The sequence below is a fragment of the Battus philenor genome, unplaced genomic scaffold (assembly GCF_028537555.1).
Source record: "Battus philenor isolate CCGP_79_NKW_IND1 unplaced genomic scaffold, ilBatPhil1.0.hap1 SCAF_9, whole genome shotgun sequence".
NCBI lineage: Eukaryota > Metazoa > Arthropoda > Insecta > Lepidoptera > Papilionidae > Battus > Battus philenor.
Genome location: NW_027181759.1, coordinates 12,665,615 through 12,691,320, shown reverse-complemented (window position 1 = coordinate 12,691,320; position 25,706 = coordinate 12,665,615). Strand labels below are relative to the sequence as shown.

The 25,706-nt window shown below is 34.6% G+C and overlaps 3 protein-coding genes across 5 annotated transcripts in view; 2 read left to right on the top strand and 1 right to left on the bottom strand.

Moving 5' to 3' along the window:
* Positions 1–6,267, bottom strand: part of l(2)k05819 (transmembrane protein 94-like protein l(2)k05819) — a 28,029-nt gene extending 21,762 nt beyond the window's left edge. For both annotated transcript variants that reach the window (XM_068776127.1, XM_068776128.1), the window contains exons 1-9: positions 6,081–6,267; positions 5,739–5,995; positions 5,556–5,663; positions 4,981–5,129; positions 4,050–4,202; positions 2,644–2,852; positions 1,499–1,718; positions 295–495; positions 1–185 (exon numbers count right to left, since the gene is read on the bottom strand). In XM_068776127.1, coding sequence (XP_068632228.1) covers positions 1–185; positions 295–495; positions 1,499–1,718; positions 2,644–2,852; positions 4,050–4,202; positions 4,981–5,129; positions 5,556–5,663; positions 5,739–5,995; positions 6,081–6,196 — 1,598 coding nt within the window. In that variant the 5' untranslated portion in view covers positions 6,197–6,267. The remainder of the gene's footprint in view (positions 186–294; positions 496–1,498; positions 1,719–2,643; positions 2,853–4,049; positions 4,203–4,980; positions 5,130–5,555; positions 5,664–5,738; positions 5,996–6,080) is intronic.
* A 408-nt stretch (positions 6,268–6,675) lies between these two features.
* The window catches only part of LOC137932471 (WASH complex subunit 1-like), a 76,330-nt gene continuing 57,299 nt past the window's right edge, over positions 6,676–25,706 (top strand). The window contains exons 1-4 of one of the 2 annotated variants that reach the window (XM_068776093.1): positions 6,676–6,741; positions 11,248–11,655; positions 11,727–12,017; positions 13,626–13,969. In XM_068776093.1, the coding sequence (XP_068632194.1) occupies positions 11,278–11,655; positions 11,727–12,017; positions 13,626–13,969 (1,013 nt within the window). In that variant the 5' untranslated portion in view covers positions 6,676–6,741; positions 11,248–11,277. Of the gene's footprint in view, positions 6,742–10,860; positions 11,056–11,247; positions 11,656–11,726; positions 12,018–13,625; positions 13,970–25,706 lie in introns of those variants that run through there. The other variant, XM_068776092.1, reaches the window with a different exon arrangement.
* LOC137932469 (cytokine receptor-like) lies at positions 6,748–10,857 on the top strand. The gene has a single exon (XM_068776091.1). The coding sequence runs from the start codon at positions 7,060–7,062 to the stop codon at positions 10,849–10,851; it is 3,792 nt and encodes a 1,263-aa protein (XP_068632192.1). The 5' UTR covers positions 6,748–7,059; the 3' UTR covers positions 10,852–10,857.

Genomic DNA, 25,706 nt, shown 5'->3' with positions numbered 1-25,706 from the left:
CTGTACTGTGCTTCGCAAGTGAGGTGTGCGCAGAAATGGGCGTATGTGTGCCTGGGCGTTGGCGCGCACGTGTTAAGCAACGCCGCCAAACCAAGCGGTTTGAGCCGTGCCAAGTGCATTCTCCAGCGCTGCTCGTCAAACTCCACCCGGAACGGAGCATTCTGATCGTGTGTCAGATCCAATACCTGGCAGAATGCTTACATTATAATAGACAAGTTACTTTCAATCTTTTAGGTTTCCATATTAGGGGACCTCTGATTAAACTGATAATTTTAAAACGAAAAAAACATTTACCTCAACGATAGTGGAAGAATCAGGGTTCGGTTTATTATCCCCTATTTCGAGCGCCGTCTCACTTTGAGGTCCCATTGATCCTACAAGACTCGTTTTGCTTGAGTTTTGGGAGGTTGGACTGGAATTCCGAAGGAAGAACACTTTTTCTGCTGTTGGATTAGGCCACGAAAGTATTCCTTTTTTATCTATGCAACATAGAGCCTAAAATGTGTTTTATTAATATTATCATAATATCATATGCCAATACTAGTTGTTCGTTAAGGAGTGTTTAAACTCAGTTCCTAATTATTAAAAATTCATTGATCGCTGTATGTAATATGTATATAATTTGGTTATAAAAAGAAAATCAAGCACACTAAACGATTGAAACGCCATAATAATAAAAAAACTTAGTAACTAATGGTGAAGGATGTAGTATCTCCTCTTGCGAAGCGCCTTAACAATGATAAAAGAAAGTATACAAATTTGTTTATATCCTGAACTGGTTGCGGATAAACACATACAAAATAAGGCAATTTAACCTAAAAATTAATCAAAAAGATTGTTTAAATGTTTCTTTGCTAACACAATGGAAAATCGTAAATAGCAAGTTTATTGAATAAACATATATCTATGTTTATATTTAAGAAGTAATTTGTTTAATATGTTTGATATAAAGAGAAAATGTTGACAGCGAAATAGCATTAATTATAGCTTGCGTTCGCGGAAAAAAGATTATACATGCGTTTTAATAATGAAAAAAAAAAAATTTTTTTTGCATTTGTGTATTGTAGTTTGGCTAAATAACCATTTCACATTTTTTTACTGTTAAAGATTATTGGGTATTTTCTTATTAATGGCACTGCAACTATTGGTTCGATTAAGTTTGTCTAGTTTGTGTTTAAATAATTGTTTTGATTTTAAATGAAGTGTTTTTGTTTCGTAGCAAAAATTTAAATTGCAAATAATTTTAGGCGGTACTTAAAGAGCCGTCAAATCTGTAGCATTGAAGCTTTTGAATTAAGGTGTTAAGAAACAAAAATTTTGAATCAGAGAAATTTTTTTTAATGTTTATCAACAAGAATCTTTTATTTCTTGTCTTTTGAAATAATTTACTTTATATTTATATTAATTTTTTGATGCCTTTTGGTAAGATATAAAAATACACAACAAACAATACATTTTACTATTATAGTAATTCATATTAAAATAAATTCCAACATACCGATAAAGAACCCAGTACATGGACTATATTCGCAGTTCTAGATATCATATCTTCTCTCCCCAATAGTATATTGAAGAAAGTCTTTCCTAGAGACCGCAGGCTGTCAGGCTTTAGGTTGGATTCGCTTAGAGCCTGTATAAGAGGATCGCTGGCGTCCTCCGAAATTGAACAAGACTTTGGTCTCACATACTTTTGACGAGTTTCCGATAGTAATTTAAATCTGAAATAATTAATTACAATTTAGATATGTAATAATTTTAAGCTTCGTCAATTTAATTCTTCCTCATCATCTCCTTAACAAAGCTATGCTATATTATGTATCAATAACTGCGGAAATCTTACAACTAGAATAAATCACAGTCAAAGAATTTAAATATAACAAGGTCATTTAAGTTTTCATAAATCACTTAAAAAAACTATAAATATTATACAGTCGGTATTGTAAATATTGAATTCTGTTTGAATATACAAAGCTGTCTACATATTTCAAAAAAATCTATCAATGCAGACCAACTAAAGTAATAAAAAAATAAAACAAAGATAAACTATTAAAGTTAAAATTAACAGTATATATATGTACTATGAAATATATAAGTAACTTTATATCATAATTTTCAAATCGGCGCTCAAAAAAAATTTTTTTTGCAATCTATTCTTTTACGTGAGAAATAGTGGTATCAAACAATCTAATTATAATTCGTGTGGGAGCTCATTGAAAAGCCTACACATTCATAAGATTTCCTTTTTCAATGAAAAATAATAAATAGCTATCTTCAGTACTATCATTTTGGGCCGTTGTTTAGCGACATCCATGGGCAATACAGAGAGTTTTCTTGTATTAATTATAATGAGCATATACTACAGAAATAACATTTAATTTCATTTACAAAATGTATATCAAATATTACTAATATAAAACATTTAATATATGTAATAATTTAAAGTAATTTCTTTACAAATGTATGAACTATAACTTAAAATCTTCTAGGCATTGATTACCTTAACATATTCTCTATGACAATTATTGAGATCATCATTTAGTCCAGAAACACTGGGTTAGAGACATTGTATATTGTGCACAAGCATGTAAAAATACACTGAAAGTTTGTAATTAATAAATAAAAATAATTAAATAAAACATTTACCTTGCTAAGCCATAACAATTGAGAGTGACCCAGGCAATTGGAAATATGAATTGTAGAACTGGCAGTGATGCAGCTATGGTCTGAAGAAAGTAAATCTCTGTCCAATGTGTGATACCTGGTAAATGGTACATATGACGGAAGAAACTCGCAATAACCACAATAGATATCACAAGCGGCAATATTATTCCCTCCATTATTTTCACAGTGCACTGTTGGACAAAATATTACTAGTATTTACTAAAAATTAAAATATACTTATTATTATATTTAGATTGCTATACATGGGTTCACAAGCTGTGGTAGCTCAGCGGTAGAGGACTAAGAGTTGCAATCACATGTTACAGCTTCTATTCTCGAGATACGATCTTATATAATTCACACTGTGTTCTGTATAGGATTACTGCTGCTTATGAAACAATTTCTAGAGGATAGGCAGCAGCGTCCTCTGCATGCCATAATACCACACAGCAATCGCCAATCAAACAGCTAAGCGTGGCAATTATGGTATATCCCTCTTTGATATCTTTGGTGAAGACCTATGCCTTGCAGTGGGCGTATATCAAATGGCATGATGATGGTGATGACATGAGTTCATCCTCATTGTTTAGTTATCATTGAAACGGTTGCTATTATAATGTATACATCAAAAATTGTTAAGAGTCAATAAAAAAGCCTACTGCCAAGTTTTTGATCAGTTCTTCTCAGCAGATCAGTGCTCTAATCCGGTGGTAACTTACTATTTAAAATGTTAAAATAAATAACTCTTCAAAAGTTTTTATGTAAATGTGAACTTGAATAAGATATTTTGAATTTGATTAAATTAAGTAGAAATTTACATGTGGTTCATCTTAATAATTTACATATAGTTTATTTATACAAGCTAAAAATTAGTTATGAGGATTTTGTTTATGCATAAGGTAAGGGAGAACTATATTTTATATTAAATGTCTTCAAGATTTGTTGCTACAATAAATGTGACTGACAAATCAAATGTAAAGTGAAAACCAAGTATATAAACATGACTACTTATGGTAGGAAATGATAATAGTAACATTAGTAACTAATAAAGTTGCTAGTGTAATTAAAAATTTTGATTCAATTTACTGATCAGTTACTTATTATGTGAATAAGTCAGAGTATTTTTGGAATTGATTATAAATGTAGTGTAATATTGGAAAATACAGTATTATTAAATTGTGTTCAATGACAGTTGCAAGTCACTCTCTGTTATAGAGTTTTAAGTTTTTGAGGAGCAGCGGAAGCTGTATTTTATCTTCCTGTTTTATGTAATAACTAATAGTGTCAATACCTTGCAACAGCTTATTATTATGTAAATGGCATCATGTTTTTAAGTTCATATTTAATAATGATAGAATGTAGTTTTAAAGTTTGTCAAGTAAACTTACCAAATATCTCTGCTTTTCAAACACAGTAGCTGGTCTATTTGTAGCCTGTTCTAATGCAAGTTTTAAGTTTTTTAAATATGGAGTTTCTAACATTTTATAAGCTTTGTTTTGATGTGGCGTGCGTACCCGTGGTGTGCTAAAATTTTCTTTGTTCTAAAATAAAAAAAAAGCAATTTTATTCAAAGATTTTTATTTATATTGTCTGATCATTCATAATTTTCAGTATTAAAGAATATCAATAATGTGAATAAAAATATCTTGGGTCAGATATTTAATATTAATACACATAAATTTATGTGCAAGATAGAATGCTGATTATAAGCCGCACAATGAGTACATAATTATTAACACATAATTTCTATAATAAAATATTTAAACGGTGTTTGATTCGGTATATTGGAAATAATGCTATCAGTTTTAAGTACTATTTATAAGAATAAATATATACAGGTACTACTAGATACATATATAGAGTAAGTAAAATCTGAGTAAGTATATTCTGAAATCCACATTTTTAACAAGTTTGGTATTATATCATTGTCTAAAGAAAATAAGTTATTAATATATAAAAAGTTACTGAAGTATGGATGTATAGCATGAATACATGGCTACAAAAGCAGGACACAATATTTCAAATAAAATGTAATGTCTTCTGATATAAACTAATTCTGTTATGACCAATACCTAAAGAAGGCAATATATAAGAAGATTAGAGCATATGTCGAGTTCCTAGTAACAATAGCTAGTGAACCATTAAAACCAGCTGAATATCCATCCTGAAGTTGCTTGAACTATGATGTAACTTGGTATGAAAAGGATGTGGCATCGCTGGAAGTCACCCCTATCATAACATACCATACACAAATTAATCACTATCAGAAGACTAATTATGGATTAGCACAGAAATAAAAAAAATAGTGGAAAAAATTACCTGAGAGCCTGGCTGAAAAATCTGTCCAAAGAATAGTTCGGGATCATCTGGTTGGAGCCCTTTACAATGCCCTGGAACTTCCTGGCCAGGTCTCAGAACTATTACATCACCTTCCACAAGTAGGGCCCATGGTAAATTGACAATTGTTGCTTAAAAAATAAAGATTACAAATTAAGTACATGCTGTTTTAAAAAGAAAAGACATATTAGTGTTTATTATAGGCTAAACATTTTGAGATGAGGAAGTATTACATAATCTGACGTAGTACTTCTTGGTTAAGATTCTATTTATATTTTTTTATCAGAGCTCACATTTCTACTGCTATCCAAATGACTTTTGCAGATTTTGTGAGTTCATGGCGGCAGGGACCAGAGGGCACCTGATTTAAGACCTCTTGTAATTCTCTCTGTAGCAGAGCTCGAGGGCTCTCAGAAGAGCCTCGGCATACTACTATTTCAACAGATTGAAATGCCATCCATTTCTTAGATCTCTTGGGTTGGAAATTTTGTTCTCTCATTGGTATCCTATACAATTAAGTGTAGTTGATTTCAACAAAAATAGTTTACTGTACTTACTATCTCTATAAGTCCATTGTAAAATAACACACGGTGAAAATGGTGCACACAAATGTGGATAATGATTCTCCTTCCATAATGCGTTATGTATAGTATTATTTAAGGTTTCTGAAAATAAATAAATATTCAGAAATAAGTACGAAATAGGTGAAATACATTATTTCTACATCAATTTATACCTACTTAATACTTTATTCACCCGTAATGAGATTTCATTTCTATATATATATTCTTCATTAAATGCAACTAGGAAGTTAAGGAGTAAAATAATAAACAGGAACAAAGCTTCCCATAATAAATAAGATTGTGCCAAAAGAGTATCCCCTACTAAATATGCTAATATTAAGCAAATAATGTAAATAAATATAATTGTGTAAGCAACTCCAGACAGCAAAACTTTTTCAGATGAGAAAGATATTATGTTGCGTACAAATCCGAATCTGAAACAAAAAGAAATCAAAACCATCTATAAAAATAAAGATTAAGTAGTTTTGAGGATTTAATTAATAAAAAAATATAAAATACCCTTTAATATTTTGCAGTTTGTGCTCATTTATTACACTATTGATATCATTTCGTAATTTAATCAAGGCTTCTTTGGTCGACAATCCCAATATATTTTGTTTATTATCATCATCCATTATAAAGTAGTACAAATCACATTATTAAATAAAATAAAAAGAGTTTAATTCTTAATTATGTAAAACTACTAAAAACGTAAACATGCATTGAACAGCCGACATATTTGACAAGCGCCTTCAATGTCAAAAGTAAAAAGTTTATATGTCAAACTTTGTTTAATTTTACCTTGTTCTTTATGATATATTTTTGAAAGTAAGTTATAAGTATTACTACTTTGTTATTTAAGTTTTAATTTTAAATACAAATATTTTTATTAGTAGAAGTAGAGAATATAACAAATCAGATTAGAATAAGACGAATTTACTTAGATTCGTGATATAGATAGATATGTTCAGATTACTTTATTCAATTATCACGTTCAAATAATAAGGAAAAATTAATCAAAATTAGTCCATTTTTAGAAAGCGTACTTTGTGATATTGCAATTGTAAGTTAGCAACATTATAAACTTTTTTTAATTTATTGATTTGTTTTCGACAGATCAACGGAGTGAAGTTCGTGCTACTCAGAAATACCTACTCCAAAGTTTTTCTTTCTGTTTTATGTAAGTACTTGCGCTATTAAAGGCGAATTAATTTCTGATACGTTCATCTGGACTCCAGTCTCGTAGTCTAAAGTGATCTATAAACATGTTTACGCTTCAACGGTAATGGTGGTGATAGATAAATAAGTGTTGTGTAGTGGTCGAGTTTAGTCAGTCAGTCTTGTGTCATCGTGTCGGGACTACAGTGCGCCATTTAGCTCTGGATATAAAAAACATAAGGAATGTGTTTATAGTTTCTCGTTGTTGTCCTGAAACTACGGTCAGCAAATTTAATCGTAATGTTGTGGATAACGAGTGACATTTAGGACGGTATTAGTAATGGCAAATAATTCTTTAGATTCTCGTTACAGAAAAACGAAGTGCAGTTTAAGGAAGGGACCACTGTTACGGTCATGGATTTGGTGCATTTTAGTGAAATGTTTCATCAGCTTACCCTGCATATTTTCGAAATGCCTGGGAGTAGACATTACCGTCGCCGTCTACCCTCAACGTAGCCTCAATGTTCTTTACGGCGAACCCTTGGAAATATTTTGCGTGGCTGAAAACTATACCGCAGATGACATCGAATTTACCCTAGGAGGGAAACTGGAACCGTCTATAAAAATCAACGAAACTACTAGACGGCTGTATATTGAGAAGCCTATGAAACAAACAAACACTTATTACTGTACTAACAAAAAAACCAAAAAGATCTGTCCTATACGTGTGTTGGTTGATTCACCACCAGAGAACATAACTGACTTTAGATGTCTGTCCAAAAATCTTGAGATTTTAAATTGTTCATGGTCTTCACCTGTATCTAAGAGTAATATAAATTACTCCTTAACATTTTTTATAAATGGAAATACAGTGCAACCATGTAATGCAGAGAAAAAGAAAATTGATAATATTACCATTAATTATTGTACATGGAATACAAGCAGTCAACCTCGGTACAGACAGCAAGAGGAACAATTTTACTTCAATTTAAAGTCATGTAGTGTTTTTGGTTGTAATGAACAAAATTTTACTGTGGATCATTTTTCAATTGTTAAACCAGATCCTCCAGCTGATTTAAAGGTGCTCAGTTATGGTACACATAGTGTTGTTTTACAATGGAGCATACCTAATAATGTTGTTGATTTGTTACCGTGTGGGGTAGAACATAAAATTGAATACCAGATCGCTAAAATAGACAACACTGCATATTTCCACAGTGTTGATGCTTCTTTTCTCCCACCGAGTAACAAAACTTATAGGTTTCAGTTAACTAACTTGCCATATGCACATATGCAATATGAGGTGCGAATTTATATTAAGTCTAAGAAAGCTGTGAATGATGAATTTTGGTCCAAATTCAGTTATATAGTAATTTATACAGAGAGTGAAAGGCCAGGGAGACCTCCAGAAATGACAGCCGGAGGGTTTGATCAAGCAACATATACAGACAAAAGAGTAGTTTATGTATATTGGAAACAATTGGAGGAATATGAAGAAGCTGGTGCTAATTTTACATATAAAGTGGTAATTACACAAGGTAGTAAGACTCAAACTGTGTTAGCTGATAAGAATAAGAGCTTAAGCTATGTTTGTCTAGATGAGGCTCCATTGGAAGCTATGGAAGTATCTGTTTGGTCTCTCAATATGAATGGACCCTCAGTTAACAGCAGTCACCTATACATTCCACCTGCAAGGGACACCCACTCACTACATGTAACTTCGTTTACTAAACTTGCTTATGAGAATGGAACCTATGAATTATCTTGGGTAGGAATAAATAAGATAGATAATTACACCCTCTTTTGGTGTCAGCATAATACAACAAAAATTTGTGCTGGTCGTTTAAACTTCACAGTCTTGGAACCATACAAAAATAATCATGTAATAGATCTTCCTAGGGACTATAAGTATCAATTTGCAATTTCGGCTAATAAAGGTACAAAAACCAGCGGTATGGTATGGGCTAAATGTGATATATCCAAAGATGGAATTGCAATGTATGGTTTTCCAGTACAATTAAAGTATGATGCTCCTGGTAAATCATTTGTTAAATTAAAATGGGCTATGGATTGTTCATTGCAAGCAGGGATCATTACAGGCTACAACATAACTTATTGTCCTGTTATAAGAACCAGTAGTTCATGTGATACCAGCATAGGCAATCTTTCAGTATACATCTCCAATCCCACCACAATGGAAGTCAATATCACTGATTTACTTCCATTTCGCACCTACCAGTTCACAATAGCTTTGAATACCACATATGGCTTAAAAACTATAGAAAATGCCACTGCAGTCATCACAACGTCAGAAGATACTCCAACGAGTCCTAGAAATATAACAATATCTGAGGTGAAAAATGATTCTTTGGTCATATCATGGGATCCTCCTCTTCATAGAAATGGCATTATTGGTAAATATGTTATTTACAATTATGGCAAAGAATTCTATGTTGATAAGGTCTCTGGTACTGACACATCACGAAGATTGGTAACTCTCACAGGACTTCATGGATTTACAAATTATTCCTGGACAGTTCAGGCCTGTAATGTACCCATAGGCTTATGTTCCAAAGTTGGTAAATATGAAGGTATTTTCGTAAGAACTAGAATTGGCCCTCCCAGCAGATTAAAGGCTCCAACTGTAAAAAATAATCCAGATCTACTAAAATGGGAAAGACCAGAAATACCAGGTGGAACCCTTGATTACTATCAGGTAAAAAGAATCAAAGATGATATGAAACCTGAAATTATGAATGCTACAGATTTAACATTATTTGTAACGCACTGTGAAGGAGTGGTTGTGAGTGAAACTTATCAAGTGAGAGCTGTTAATTGTGATGAGGATCCTAACAATGGAGCTTTAGCAGATAAAGAGAATGTGGATCTAACTCGTCCAAAAAATAAAAATAGCTATGTTTACTATGGTGAATGGAGTGAACCCAGCACTGTAGCTTGCAGAAGCAGAGACGGATTGGCTATGACTTTAATATTGATGGCTGTCATTGCTCTCATTGGCATTGCTTACTGTGCGATAAAATTATACAAGAAGTACCGAAAAATGGAGGATATCAAACCAGTTCTGCCAAACGGTCTGGGAATTCCAGAAAAAGATATTTCGAAGTACACGTTTGGCGGTTGGAATCCATCTAACAAAGACGATAAACCATCGTCTGATGAGGTTCTATTACTCCCCAACAGTAAAACCACAGTCTCCTCAACGGACACAAAACAAAAAACAATCGATAACTGCGGCGTCAGTGACCACACGGATAGCACAGCTCTGTCTGAGTCATCACGTGAGCCTGTCGATAGACAAGTTTCCACGTCTGATGATGGCTCCAACTCATCACTACAATTGGAAGTTGAAGCGATCAAGGATGAAGAAAACAATCCAAATCAAGAAGAGGAATCTACAAATGATGACATTGAAAGTTTTAAGGAAAATACGACTCGCTACGTCGACAACGGGTTTATGAAGAATCCTGCAAGCGGCTACGTGCAACCAGTAGTGAATCCTGCTACCGGTTATGTACAGTCCGCACTCGCGCCTCTTAAAAGCCCTACACAGAGCAATTCAATGCAGCCTTCCAGCTCTAGTTACGTTATGGCTGGGTTGACGCCGCCTATATTCACCACCGGAGCGTCCGCACCGGGCATGCCTAGTAATCCGCTGTCGTCATCGGGCTACGTTCGGCCGGAAGACGCGCAGCCTAAATCAATGTCGACGTTCCCCAAGACGATCACGTCACCAACGAAGATGCTGGGACCGGAGAGCTTGCCCACAATGCCCACAATGCCCACCTTGCCACCGCCCGTAAAAGCAGGCGCGGATAGTAGCTATATACAGTTACAGTCGTTGGATGCCATTCCTAGTCTTAAGTCGAGTGTCCGCAACACTGTGCCATTGAAGCCGTCTACGAACGGCTACGTAAGTCCGGGAGACGTAGTTATTAATAAGCACCTGAATAACATGCTGTCCGCGGGCCAGTTGTCTGAGGAGTCCGCCATTTTGGATCCTACCATGTCACCCGACGCTTACTGTCGTTTCTCCTGGAGCACTGACCCCGCCAACGACAACCTCCACTCATTGCTCGCCGACACGCCGACGTTAAACTCCAATAAAAATTGAGTCAATAGATTCGTAGGTTAGTGACACAGTACTGAATAAACTCCTTAGTAACTGACTTGTAAATAATGGACTAAATTAGCTTTATTTAGTGCTGTGTAAAGTATTGGACATGTGTAATTTAATACAAGAAATAGAATGTGTTGTATAGTGATAACTCTCGTGCCTTATTAATTTATTTTAGGTCGTTGTAATGGAGTTGAGTGGGTAAGATTTGAACATTTTCATATTTATAAATTGACTTGTGTTTACATTGCTACTTGAGACACTAATAGAGGAGCGTTTGCGTTCACAACGAAACTAACAATTTATTAAAAGTTTTGCACAAACGTTAAAGAGACAATAGCCAGTTTCAATTGATAATTGACTCTATAGTAAAAATAATTTCATTTGTTACAGATAAATTTCACTTACTTAAAATAGTCAATTATGGAGGGTATCTACAAAATCAAATTGATACCAAACGATCTAAGCGTGGAAGAGAGCATACTGCAGATCGCGGAAACTCTCGACAACCTCAACGGGATAGTCGAAGATGTGTTCTCACGCGTCACTCTCAGGATCAAACAAAACATGAATAAAACAGAAACATTGAAACAGAGAATAGAAGTGTCAAAAGCAAAGGTTGGAAAGCTAACGGACATGCAAAAAGCGATTAAAGTGTTCTCCAGCGCCAAGTACCCGACGAGTATTGTTCACAACCACTACAAGTCCATATTCGATCTGGATTGCTATCAACACGAGCCTCAGAAAATTACCCTGAGTGGTGCCTCCACTCAAAGGCAGTCGAACGAGAAAAAGATTCAGGTATCTTACCTTCAGATTTCTAATAACTGCTATCTTTTGTCACATTGGCTAACTGTTGTTCTTTGTTACAGGAAAAACTTCATTTCTACCACGTCAAAGTTGCAGATGCGCAAGATTTGAAATTAAAAACCGATACGCTCGAATCAGTGATAGACAGTGTGTCAACAGTAGGCGACCTGTTAATTTTTAACACCGACCAGAGTCCATACATACAAGGCGACGACAAGGCGCCAGTTTATAAGCCTAGAGTTGTCAGTGATGAAAAAGAAGTATCTTTGGAGGAGGCACCGCCATCGATTGTTAAGAGGAATTTACTTAAACGGGAAACTGATGAGTACATGTACGCGCCAGGCATGGGATCGGTGAGTTCATTTTACTTATTTGTTATTTTTGCAGATGGTCGTTGGGGCTTAAAGCTTTTTAACTGGCGACCACGAACAGAGGTTAGTAGGTCAGGTCATAGTCATAGTCAAGATCGCGGTATGTCGCAAGACCGATCATCAAGGCAATGTTTAGGGGAACCTGTAAGCCAGAGGTTTACGCACTTTTTTCCTCATAGACAACTTTCAAAATTGAGCTGATACTAGTGGGCCCTTTGCAGATATATTCTTATTCGCTATCAAAAGCAAAAATAATCCACGAATTGTGAACGACCATACCTTTATCAAGCCAAGATTCCTATATGTAGGAGTTCTGTGTATCAAAGGCACTTTCATTAATAAATCACGTCCGTTCAGTAATAAGATCCGTATGATAATTGGTAAAATTATTCCGATGCATGATGGACACAAACAGGAAGATCCTGATCAGTGCGAGCTGGTGTAAATCTGTTCATTAGAATTTTCATCTGATATTGACTCAAAGGTATTTCCCTGGTGTGTGCTAACGACGTCTTTATTTATATCTCGTTCGAGGAAGTTAATTAATTTGTAATTCCATGAATTGAAGTTACCGAAAAAAATATCTCTTATATTTCTTATTTTCAATTTATCTTTCTTAATTATAGCGTCCCGCAGTCGATCGTGGGTGGGAAAATGTAGCATTTGGGATGAAGAATAATAATATTATTTACCATGTCTTCAAAACTTTAAAAAAAACTATATAAATTATCCCCTACTAATGGGTGGCGACCACGAACTTATAGATGTGTGGGTAGGCCCCACACTAATGTACCGACGACATAGTTAAGATTCCGGAAAGTTCCTGGATGCGGACAGCTCAAAACCGGACATTGCGGCGATCTTTGGAGGAGGCATGTGCCTTACAATGGGTATTTATCGTCTGATATGATAATGATGAATGATAAGACAATAATTTTTAAAATCACTAAAATAAATTTATAATTTACACATTCATTTCGTATACAGCATTCTTCGCTCATTTTTAATATCATTTAAGTTTTATGTGTTAACAATTATTGATAGCTTTTTCCTTTGTTCTACGAATAAAATCCAATCAAAAGAACAAGTCTTGTTTCAGTTTTGATGAAGTCTTATCTTAGCATTTTTCATTGAACTCGTTGGTTTCTTTATAATATTTTTATCCGCCGTCTTTAAATAACAATGTTGATATGTACTCGGGTATCGAACCTTCGTTAGCGACGATACTTAACCTCTTGGCTATCACCGCTCATAATGTCCCCTGCTGGACATGGGTCTGTCTAAAGGACTTCCGATTAGACCGTTTGGAAGCGGCATACGACGACCGTACCAGGGTTATATATCCACTTTATAGGAGAACGTCCTACGTATGCCGGTCCGCGGTCTCCATTTCAGAAGCTTAAGGCGCCAACGACTATCTGTTCTACTCATTAAGTGGTCTGCCAAATTGCCAATCTTCTGAGATATTTCGATTACTTGCGTACGTCTAAGAATCTTTTCATTCCTTATTAGATTGTTTCAAAATTATAGATACGAAATATGTATGTAAGAGTTTTTGTTTAAAAAAACGTATTATAAATTTGTCATCAGGTGCCGGAACTGGACATGCCGTTGGACCTCCCCCACTTGCCGGGCGTAGCCGGGGACGTCCAATTCTCCGTCACCACTGACGGTTCAATTGCACCATCAGTTGTAACATCTCCGGTCGTGAACCTTGTTCCGGATTTACCGGACTTGGATTTGAAAGATTTGCCGGATATTGAAGTGCCTGCGACGCCATCAGCACCTGACGTTCCGGATACACCGCCTATTCCACCAGTAATACTACCACCAGCGGTGCCTGTGCCTGTTGTGAGTGTCGCACCACCTCCGCCGCCACCACCACCACCGCCGCCGCCACCGCCGGCAGACCTCCCGACACCAGAGACAATAAGGTAGGATCGCTGCACATATATATGCTTTATATTTTTCTATCTACACAGGTTAATATCGGAGGTTTCCAGACATTTTTCCTCATAGACCACTTTAAAAACATAGCTAGTACCGGTGAGTCCCGTGCTAGAATATCACCGAATTTCCAAAATTCGATAAAAATTTGCATTGCGGAAAATTTCCAACAATATAAATATTAATGGATTGCGAAAAAAAAGTGAGAATTGATTAATTTATCCAAAAATGCTTTGCGGAAGCCTCGACACATATTCAATATGGAATATTTTCAGTTTTTACAAGGAAGTCGCCGAACTTCTCCAAACATTATCTGCCAAGATTGATAGGTGAAATCAAGCAAATATTTAAATCTTCACTATCGTAAAAAGATGGGCATAAGCGCTTATTAATTATGAACTCCCAATTTTTTTTCACGCCAACGTAGACCCGTCAAAATTTCCTTAGACCTCTAGGGGTTTACCTGGTGCTCTTTTTGAAACAGCGGTTTATGTGAACTCATTATTATAATACAACATATAATACATTATTATATACAACTATTGGCGAATTTTGACGAATATATACATTTTACATACATAAATATTAACCTCGATAATATTTAATGTATTACTAACATAAAAGGCTTACAATTTATTATATTATAACTCGTTCCATTTCGTCGACGTTATTCAATATTATGTTAATATCAAGTACAAAAATACTTTCGACCTTAGAACAAAGTAAATTTGAATGTTTACTTTGGAATATTTGTTGAACAGCGACTAAGATGTTAATTTAATTTCAGAATGTTTCGCAACGCTGTTAGCTGTTCTCGATTTGATTTTAATTTAATTAAGAGAGTTTTGAATAAATAATTCTTATCACTATCATATAATTCCCCGCTGGTGGCCTTATCGGTGCGCAGAAGGTTTCACATACGTTATTTTAAATTATTTATTTTTGTATATTCAAGTTGTCTTGTGTCAAATTTTATATTTCAAATCTCTATTATTTATAAATTCATTGGTTTTATCATCGGGTTCAGAAATTGTTAATAATTACTACACTAAATTGATGGCATTTTCTGTAAAATATCCTGAAATTATTGTTTTTATATAGACACTAGTGAATGATTAAGATTTAAATTCGAAAATCAAATTTTGAAAAAGCTTTCTCATCAATCAATATCGTTAAAAGCTTATAGCATAGCCAGCAACGTAATTAGCAGCTAAGTGTTTTAGTAGGTAATCTGTCGAAAATGATATTAACAATAGTAATAATCGTCTTCATTGGGCATAAAAACATACATAAAATAGTTACGATGGGTAGTACTAACTAACTGCAGTAGTTAGTGCAACTATGTCGCGGTTAGTAGCGCTTACCTCCGATCAGGAAAATAGTTGGTAATGCGTTAGAACAAAGAATAAAAACTATTTAAATCAATAACACTGTTACGACAAAATATTCAAAAAGTAGGTATTAAAAAAATAATTTTTCGCTTAAAATGTAGTCGTTGATTGTTTTTGTTATCAATTGCAGACGGTTAATTATATCTATAAAATAGTGTATTAAAATGGTTTATAGTAATATTTAAAGTAACCATTAAATGCATAATGATGAAAAACTGCAACATTCCACTTAAACAAGCATAAGTAGCAGTAAATGCATAGCGTTTTCACATAAGCGACATAAGTTTTTTTTTTTAATTAATTAGTATAAAACTAGTATAAATATATACAAAAATGCAGGGAAAATTATTTCTGCTGGATATAGGTTTCCTTCATAGATGGGTCTGGCTGAAAGCGGCCTGCATCCAGCGTGTTCTATCGATTTTATCATGTTAATTGAATCCTTCCGTTCTACTCGCTGTATGTGGCTTCCGGCTGCCACTTCAACTTGTCTCTATTCCTGATTCGATCTCGTAAAAATATCTAAAGCATAGAATTACCCTTGGCTCGTGGAGCTACTAGGAGCCTGCCATTGTAGTAGATCACGTTACAGGACCGTAATTTATAACTGGTAACACACGAATAAAAATAAAATTTATTTATTCAACTATGTAACTTTGAAATTCACTCTGCTTTGCAAGGTGTTATAGCTGTGAAGCAGGAAGAAACTCCTCAACATATTTGCTAAAAAAGTTTAACAATACAGGTATTTATATGCACGTGGTCCGCTTTCACATACCTAGGTATCTGTTTGCACTCGGTACGCGCAATGTGTTTAATAAAAAGTGTAAGATTATTGCCTAAACTTAGTTCATACTTCGCAATGAGGCGGCTATATAAATTCAATTACCTCTGCTAAATGCGATCACAACCGAGTAGAATTACATAAAATACGTTTTTAGATCATCTCTTCGCGACGAAACGAATTATCATTATACCAGCAGATAAATGCGCACTGCAAAGACCAACATGATGACCGGTGCTGCACTCTCCTGAATCCAATAACAATGTCGTTGGTTCACTTAGTGAGGGGCCTAACCGCGTTGCGTCATCTGGCTTGTAGTCCACACTCGAAAACCTCTTGCCCCAACGGTCATCGCTTGCACGAGCCATATACCCGGTCTATTGCCACTTCAAACGAGTACTCACTTCTACATATCTCTTCATTTTTGATTCGATCTCCTAGCGAAATTCCGAGTATAATAAGGGTCACCGTAAGCGACCACTTCAAGGGTCCGTAAGTTATCACTGATCTACTGATCAAAGACCTTAGTCTTGAGGGGAAAGGAATATTCCTATCAAATTTCTTGTCTCTTAGTAATATGATCTCAGAGATATGATATGATATACGTGAAGAGTCAGTACGTGGGTAGAAATTTCATAGATACATAGAATATTTAGATTAGCTGCACTGACAGGCCTAAATTTCACAGTAAACACATCAATGGTTTACTATTTGTATAACGAGAACTATTTAAATAAAAGAATATGTCAAGGAATGATGAAGATAGAAAACCCGATATTATGACGGAAATAAATAAAACTATTCTGAAAAACATAGCGAAATCAAAGTCCCTGTCCCAAAACATGATAGAGGAACGGAGACGGCCTAGAAAAATGGAGGTCTTAAAAAAATTTCGTACACCTTCTTAGCTGACCTCTTTTCAGCGAAAGGACCATATTCTGACCAAAATTTCAAGTTTTAAGTTCTTGTCTTGAGTCTTTACATAGTTGTAAATCTACAAGGGTCAAATTCATATCCTAAATCAACACGATATCCAATTACATTTTTCTAATGCAATGATTTTTTATGAAGCGAATAGGTCGGGTTGCTATACAAAATATAAGAACCTTTGTCCCCGACCATTAAACGCCACATGTTAACGTTTTTTTTTTCGTTAACGACAGTTTCGTACATTAGCGAGCGTGTTTTTCTTTACCTGTTTTTTTACGAGGGCACCGTGTCCCGAGATTAAACAGTTTAAGGCGATTAACGGCCCGGGGTTCGTGTGTCACGGGGCAAAAAAAAAGTATTCGCCCGTTTAGGATCGATTAGACGTATTTTGAACCCAAAAAGTAAATTAGTTTTTTTTTATTTGATTACGCCGGTGTTCAAGTGGCAGATTCCTCGGGTTCCAGGGGCTTACGGGATGCTTAGCCTAAAACCTTTATTAAGATAGCGATGCTTGAGAGCTCTATAGAGCCCCGGTTCGGGCCACAGTTTCAGCGGATTGTAAGGCCGCAAAGCTCTTTACGAATGGATTGATTAGGCTCGAAGATCCCTTGTGTTAGACCTCGACTTGGTTCGTCACTCGTCGATGATACCCGTTCAGCTTTAGACTCAGCACGCCCGGGGGTCAGAACCTCCACTTGGTCCGTTCTGTTATGGGAGAAAAAGTGAAATAAAAACTCAATGTTAGTTTCGTTTATGTATTACGTACGTCTTTGCTAAGTATGAGTATGGTATGTTTTAATTTTGTAAGGATAATGGATCTATGAACTCGGTACTAATTATAAAGTCAGTGTCACAGTGACCAGGTTAATCCTGAGACCCCTGGTTACAATTACAGACTTAATATCACGGATAATTATAATATTTGAAAGCTTTTAGGTACTAGACAATGTGGATGTGTCGAAGTTTAATATATTATCGACGTCGCGTGAAGTTATTTCAGTTCGCCTTATCTTGTAACAGGAACGGCGATGTCCCATTGGAACGGCGGACGATAATATTCCTGTTTTATCATTTCAAAACTGTACCAATGGACAGAAAGGCCTGTACTAGCTATTATTATTTTAACCATTATGAAGTTATTAATTTTCAATTGTTTTAGAGTCTTCGTTTCTTAAATCACAACGTTTGATAACCTGTAGCAAAATGTAGTTAAAATGAAAACGACTTAAAAGCTTTTTTAACGTTTTAAAACGAAAATATTTTCTCGGTAGGAGAATTAAAAAAAAACCACACACGCCATTCATATTTGATGCTGTTGTCCGAAGTTGTTAGCAAATGGAAGCCGTTAGCCGAAATGTCCGTGTATAGTTAGCTATTATAAAACAGTTTTAATACTTTATATATGGGATTGGAGGTTTAGCTTATAATCTACACCTACTTTTTTTTCATTGTGTTCACACAGATTATGCTTCGTGCCTTTATTTGTCATGATTTTGTCTTAAAGGCACAATCATTTAAAACACGAGGCTTCAGCGTTTCAGCCCATAGACTCCCACTGCAAGGCATATGTCTTCCTCAAAGATATCTATCTATAATGTAACGGTCACGCTTGGCAGGCAGGTTTTCGATCGCATTGTGATACGCAGAGAACGCTGCTGCCGATTATGTGGGAACTTGTTTGTAAGCAGTGGTAATCCTATATAATTAATGCACAAAGTATTTAATTATATAAGGCTATCCTGAGAATCTAACCAGCGACCTACTATCGCAAGTCTGTCCTCTATCGCTGAGCTACCACAGTTCAGTGTGATTTTTTTGTATTTGTACGTATTTCTAAATTGTTTTATTATATTTTTTTTTCAAGGTCAATCTTTAACAGTACAGTTTATATGACTACTTCGTCAAAATCTCTGTATTGCCATCTTCAGGCTGAATGCGAGTATCTTCGTGGTGGTTGCCGATTTCGCCACTTCGGTGAATTTTGTGATTGCCTAAATCTTGTTTTAGGTATTAAAACTCAAAAGCTCTCGTCGGTAGCTTTTGTTCTGCTTGGACCATTACGTAGTATCATTACCGGATTGGAATGTCACACACAACGAACATTTAACCGTGAAATGAAAGTCACATTTGTAATTTTGTAACTTAACGCACGTGTTGTTCATATGAATTTTTAAATCATCCTGTATATATGCAACACCGGATAGAGTAAGGTAACTTGGTCGCGAGCACGTGTTGGCTTTAGCCGATGTCACACAGCGCACCGCGGTACCACCTGTTTACAAACGACCCGATATGCGCGTTCACTTTGTAATCTTACTGCGGAATAAATCACCGCCTTCTACACGCATTCAATTCGTCATGGTTTTTTTTGTAGTTTACCGTACATTACATGAATTGTAAACCATCTCCGTCAACAAAAGGAAGGCGTGTTCGAATCGGTTTCGTAGAAAAATGTAAATGCACGCCTATACCACGCGGCTCGGATCATAGTTATGGATCGTTTGACCTCTAGGCTTAGGCCGTTGTGGAATTATAAATAGTTTAACGCCATAACGCGGGCTTAACAGCGACTTAAAACACCATAGCCGAGCGCCCGTTGTCGCAAACAAGAGTTGGTATTCAATGGGAAATAGTCATGTGAACATCATCTGAGTTGTAATATTGTCTCGTTTTCATTCGTATATAGTTTAAATAACGAGACACGGTAACGATAATAAATTTTCTAAATAAGCTCTCAAAATAACTTACTTCTTAAGTGAAGTATCATAATAAATATTCCTTCGAAAATCCGAATAAATTTCCCTAATACTTTTATAACCATTGACAAATGTTTGTTTTATTTATACCTTCACCGTGTTTAAGATAAGAACGCCAGAGCCTTAACTTAAACCGCTTTTAATTTTACGCTTTGAATTATAAGTAATTCTGGCTGTATTTTAAGTTACCACGTTTTGAACATCATTAACGCCCCCTCAACTATCTGGAATTTTGTATAATCTCGTCTTAGCTGTCTTCCACTTGGCGAAAGAAATATTCGTATCAAATTTAAAATCTCTAAGCCTTATGGTGCCAGAAATAGGATGATGAGTCAGTTTATGTAAAGAAATCTTTCTCATGTACACTCGTAGACAAGTCACTATATGTTATAATCGCAAAGAGATAGTAATAAATAAGTACAAAGCTTCCGAACGAGCCTTGACCTCCGGTCGTTGCAAACACACTTCGTACATACTTTAATAAACCATCCTCTGTTTTGTTTTGGGTCTTTTTTGTTTACTTTCACAAGTTAAAAAGACTAAAGACTACTATGCTAGTTTGTTGCTATATTATTAATTATTTAGGCGGCCTTTACGAGAGAATATTATTGCAAAACAAAGTTTTCTTTCTCGTTATAACTGTAGCTGTAAATATTCGAAACGCCTGTGAAGGTCGAATTTCGACTGGCTTTTGCCTGGCTGATATTACTACCATTTTAGAAAGCGTTAGCGCTGGGAGAAGAAATAACAGAAGAATCTTCAGAGCGTGACTTCTGTTACCGATCATACTAGAATGAAGCGTTACAGGAGTATCTTCCGCAACTTCTTATACATGCGCTAACGCTTTTTTGAGTAGTAGTAATGATACTTGCCAGGCAATAGCAACCGACCAAGCCGAGGTTCAGCTCTCTCGGAAGCCTTTGTATCGGAATGCTATGCGGTTTTTATCTAAGAGTGACAGACCTCCAGCTTAGTCATATATATATATATATATATATATATATATATATATATATATATATATATATATATATATATATATATATATATATATGACTAACCTCCCTTATATGAAGCTGCCCGAACCAAAGCTCTCTCAGGAACCATCAAGCTTCCCTATTATAAAAGAGGTCCTAGGCTAGGTGCACTATGCGTCCTGCCACTTCATACGTATGTATTTAAACTATTTTCACAACTCATTCGTCACTATAGTCCTCCCTTGACGTCTAGGCAGTCTCCTATCGCGCTATTAAATCAACAAGATACAATCAGCCGGTACGCACGCGCGCGGTTCGGCGAACTATGAGGTTTTAGTGGTTCTTATCGCGTACAGTGCGCACGATCTAAACGTACTCGAGCAAAGAATTTCGCACTAGAATTTGGATGAATTCTCATTTTCTGTATAAACCACCAGTGCCGAACCGTAAACCGAGCGAGTTATATAAAAATATATAATAATTACTTCACTTCAACTTAGTTTTGAATAGTTCGCGATTTAAGTTAGTATATAGTTTAAGAGACTTATTAAAAAGTTGCTTATACTTAAATCACATTACAATGGTGATAATCTAGTTTATAAATAAAAATAAATCGACATTTGTGTTACAAAGCTTATATCTTAAAAATATTTACAACAATTTAGCAATTTTTTTATCATATTTACTTTGTCGTGAGATAAATTCTTAAAGAGAGAGAAAAAATTACGAATAAAATAGTCCACATTTATTTTTCCATACAAAGCAAAGATCAATTAAAACACAGACCTACGTCATTATTTATCATTCATGAAAACAAAATAAAGCGCGTATAAAAATACCTTCCTGGCAATTAAACAATTACCTGCAGTGTACGTAATAGAAAACTTATTTAGAAGTTATGGCTTTATAAAGACATAAAATAAATTATAAATAAAATAGTGTTTACTGTGAAGTTACTATTTTTAAAAAGTCTGTGGGTAAGCTGATATTTATATATATATATATATATATATATATATTTATATTTATATTTTTACCCGTGTGTGTATATATAACAGATTTTCATCTATATACATACTCATCACGATACTTCTAGGACCGGAAGGCTTAGAGACGTAACATTTGAAAGGTATATTCTTTTCGCCTCGTAGAGGTCACTAAAGATCTCGCTTTATGTAATTCCATCCACAATTGCGTTCAACGGCGGGGGATTTGCTATGTAATTATAAAAGTACAATATATCCGTAGTATATTTAAATACAAAATATCGATTAATAATCAAATTTTAATCTATACATTTAATTTACACGGTTTTGACTTATAGTTGAAGAGAGAAATATCAGTTGATAACGACGTATCCGCAATGAACAGGAAAATGTCTTGTACGTAAGCGGAGGTGTACGTCAGTATGAGCTCAGTGATAGCGGTTTGTGACGTGTGACCTCCGGTGGTCACCACTTGTACGTAATAAATAGTACTGGTAATAGTTATTCTAATAAATAGTATTGAAAATAGTTATTTTTAGCACTTCTTACCGTGAATTCGTAACCTTTATTTTTGGTAGATAAATGACTGTCATTTTTTTTAATTACTATATTGCTGTATGAAGTAACTTTTTAGCCTTTCAAGCTTTTACAGCTTAGTCGTGTCTAGTGTTAGCGAATTCGGTGCACGAAAATTAAAATAAAAAAATGTCACGATTGACGCCCTTGCGCCTCTTGTTAAGTTACAATAAACTAACATTCATGCACCTCTTTTAATGACCGTCAGTCGTAGAGAGATACAAATTTTATAAACTATATATAAAGTCTCTCGTTCAACTATTCCTCGGAGGGCTCCATTGTACTAATATTTATATATATATGTATATATATAATAATTTTTTGGTGATAGTTTTAGATAGATAGTTTTATTAGGATCTATATTTCACAGACATTAGCGTCCGTGCCTTAGTTTTTATGTTTAAATTTATTATTTCCAAAGTTTTTTCTTTTCTTAACTCATACACATTAATAAATTTTATTTAAAGAATAAATGTTCAGAATTTACTCGCACTTTTGTATCGTCAATAAAAAATATAGTTTAGGCATTGTTACCATAGAATATAAAACATGATTCATTTACCATCCGGACGTAAACGATTTTTCGTAATAGTAATTCTTAACAACACGAAGACGTAAAACAAATATATGTACGTATGTGCACACTTTTACTAATGATCGGAAGATATTTTTAAATATGCACAAATTTGTTCTGATCTATTGACTGTGAGAGTTTAGAACAAGTGAAACAAATGATTGTCATTACTTTCAAATTAACAGTAATTTTTTTTTTTAAAACTCAACTAAACTTTGCTCTTTGCATCAGCCAGTTACGTAAACACGGGTGGAGTTTTCTGTTAGGCTCTTCTAGAATCAAAACGCGTTTGGAACTAACATAGCTTATGTTGAAGTATGTTATTTTAAGAAAGTTCAATCTAATTCTAGTCTGTTTGAATTGTGGTCTTCTGGCATTGTGGCAAGTGGTCACTGATTTAAACAAAAAAGTGAATATTAATAAAACTGAGTTATTCGTACAATTTAAAATCAGTTCCATATTAGGAGGTTCGTTAGAAATCTGCCGCCATGACTGTTACTACTGAATCATAAAACCACGTCATTTATCTAATTTATTTTTGGCAAGTTGCCCTACATAATAATGCACTAGAAATAATTTTTTATACAGTGTAATTTGAAATAAGTTCTAACATGTGAATCTGTAACTCTTTCGACAGCAACTAGCTAAAGACCATTTATTTAAATACATAAGTTATCCGCCTATTTATGTCTTTGGAACCATAAGGCTTGGAGATTTTAAATTTGATATGAATATAACATTCACCTAGAAGAGGTTATCTAAGAATGTTATGAAATTCCACCCGCAGGACGGGTTTAAGAAGTTTATTCAAAAAAATCAAACTATCGAAAAATTTGGCCGAAATAGTTTTTGCATGCTAAAAAATAGATTTTATGAAATTTAACCCACAAGACAGTGCGAGCCGGTGGACTGCTAGATAATATATAAATAGGAGATTTTTTTTTATTTTACACATAAATGGAAATATAATCTCTGAAGTTGTTAAAACGAAATGCGTATGCAAACTCCGAGCGTAAATAGAAAACAATCGAATTGAAAGCGAATCAACGAGTTGTGCGAGCGCGCCGTCGAGGATAAGGGTTTATTTACAAAGCCGCTCGCTTCTCGGTACTCGGCGGCTAAGTGGAAGCAGCCACTTGGAAAACAAAGACCGCGTGTACGTTCCGGCGTGATGTTTCTTACAAACAGAACCGATGTTTGGGCCGTCTGACGTCTTTGAAGAAAGTCACCAGTGCCATTATTTTTTTATATATCCAAGACCTCACTACATTATTTTTGGCCAGTATCTCGATATTAAATTTTAATATATTAAATTAAATAAGTTGTAATTAATGTCTTGTTAACAACAGGTATTGGAAGTCTTTGAGGAAGGCTTTTGTCCACCATTGGGCATCTTATAGTTGAAATGATAATGATGATGGATGATACTGTTGACCTATTTGTATTTACAGATTTCATAGGTTTAATAAGGCAGGTAGATGCCGCAGTGCAGTGCTAAACCTTGTTTTTAGTAACAAGGCGTCTTAAATGAAATAGATTATTATTTATTATTTTATTGGTATAGTTAAAAAAATACTTTTAATTTTCTTTTATGGATGTTGTATTAAGTTTTTATTTTATAATTATTCATATCGATTTGTATTTTGAGAATATTTTCGTATTTCGTTAACGTCGTCTATTAACTTATTCATCAAGCATTTCACAAAAAATATCTGGTAAAGAATGTATTCTTTGTCATTCACTTTGCCTGTATACAAAGTATAATAGGTGTTAATAAATAACATCCTGTTTAATAAATCAAACTACCTAACTTTCTAATCAAATAAAACCACTACGATATTAGAAATCCTAAGACAACTAACGCTTCGTAAATCTTACACATCCGTTTTGTTTACGCATCAAACTGTTTTGTGCGGCGAGATATCTAAATACCGAAAGTCAGCGTTGTTTGACTAATGCATTAGCGCACCGTGTTGGCTTGATACCTTATCACGATCTTATGAAAAAAGGAATCCCGCAAATTGTTTGTACATTGATTACCAGATACGGAGGCTTGAAGGACGCCGTGCCGGTCCGTCTCGTGCGACGTAAAACCTGTTTGACGAACCGAACACAAGGTTTTAGCTAAAACTAACAAATGTCGGTTATTCTGTATTCTCAATGCAATATGACGTCCATAAAATAGAAGGATGAAAAATTGGCATAATAATCATCACTTTGCTAGAATATTAAATAACATATATGTATATATTGTAGACCGAGCAGTGCCAGCACTGCGGCAGAGGACTGAGACTTTTTTTATTATTAATTCTAATTTGTATCGCTAGTATTTTTTTTTAATATTTATTTTTCGCTTAAACTAAACGCAGACAGTTGGGAGAGGGTTGCCGCTATTTGATACGGATCTTTCTTCTCCCAGCTGCGAGACACGACAGCGTTTTATAATTTTTTATAAATTTTCTTACACAATTTTCTCTTACGGGTAAATATAGCTAAAATTTATATATATATATATTAACAAAACAATTTGAAATACTCAATTACATATTAGTTGCTACTAGAGGACTGAGACTTGCAATAGTATTTCGCGGATTCGATTCCCGGGACGCGATTTCATATAATTCACATTTTGCTTATTAATAATATAGGATCGCAATTAACTGCTCAAAAACAAGTTTCTAAATGGCAAGTAACGTCTTCTTCTTAACATTATATCATAGCAGTATGATATAATGTTACGAAGAAGACGT

Excerpts from the sequence above, each read along its gene's own strand:
- LOC137932469 (XM_068776091.1), top strand. The coding sequence starts at position 7,060 with ATGGCAAATAATTCTTTAGATTCTCGTTACAGAAAAACGAAGTGCAGT.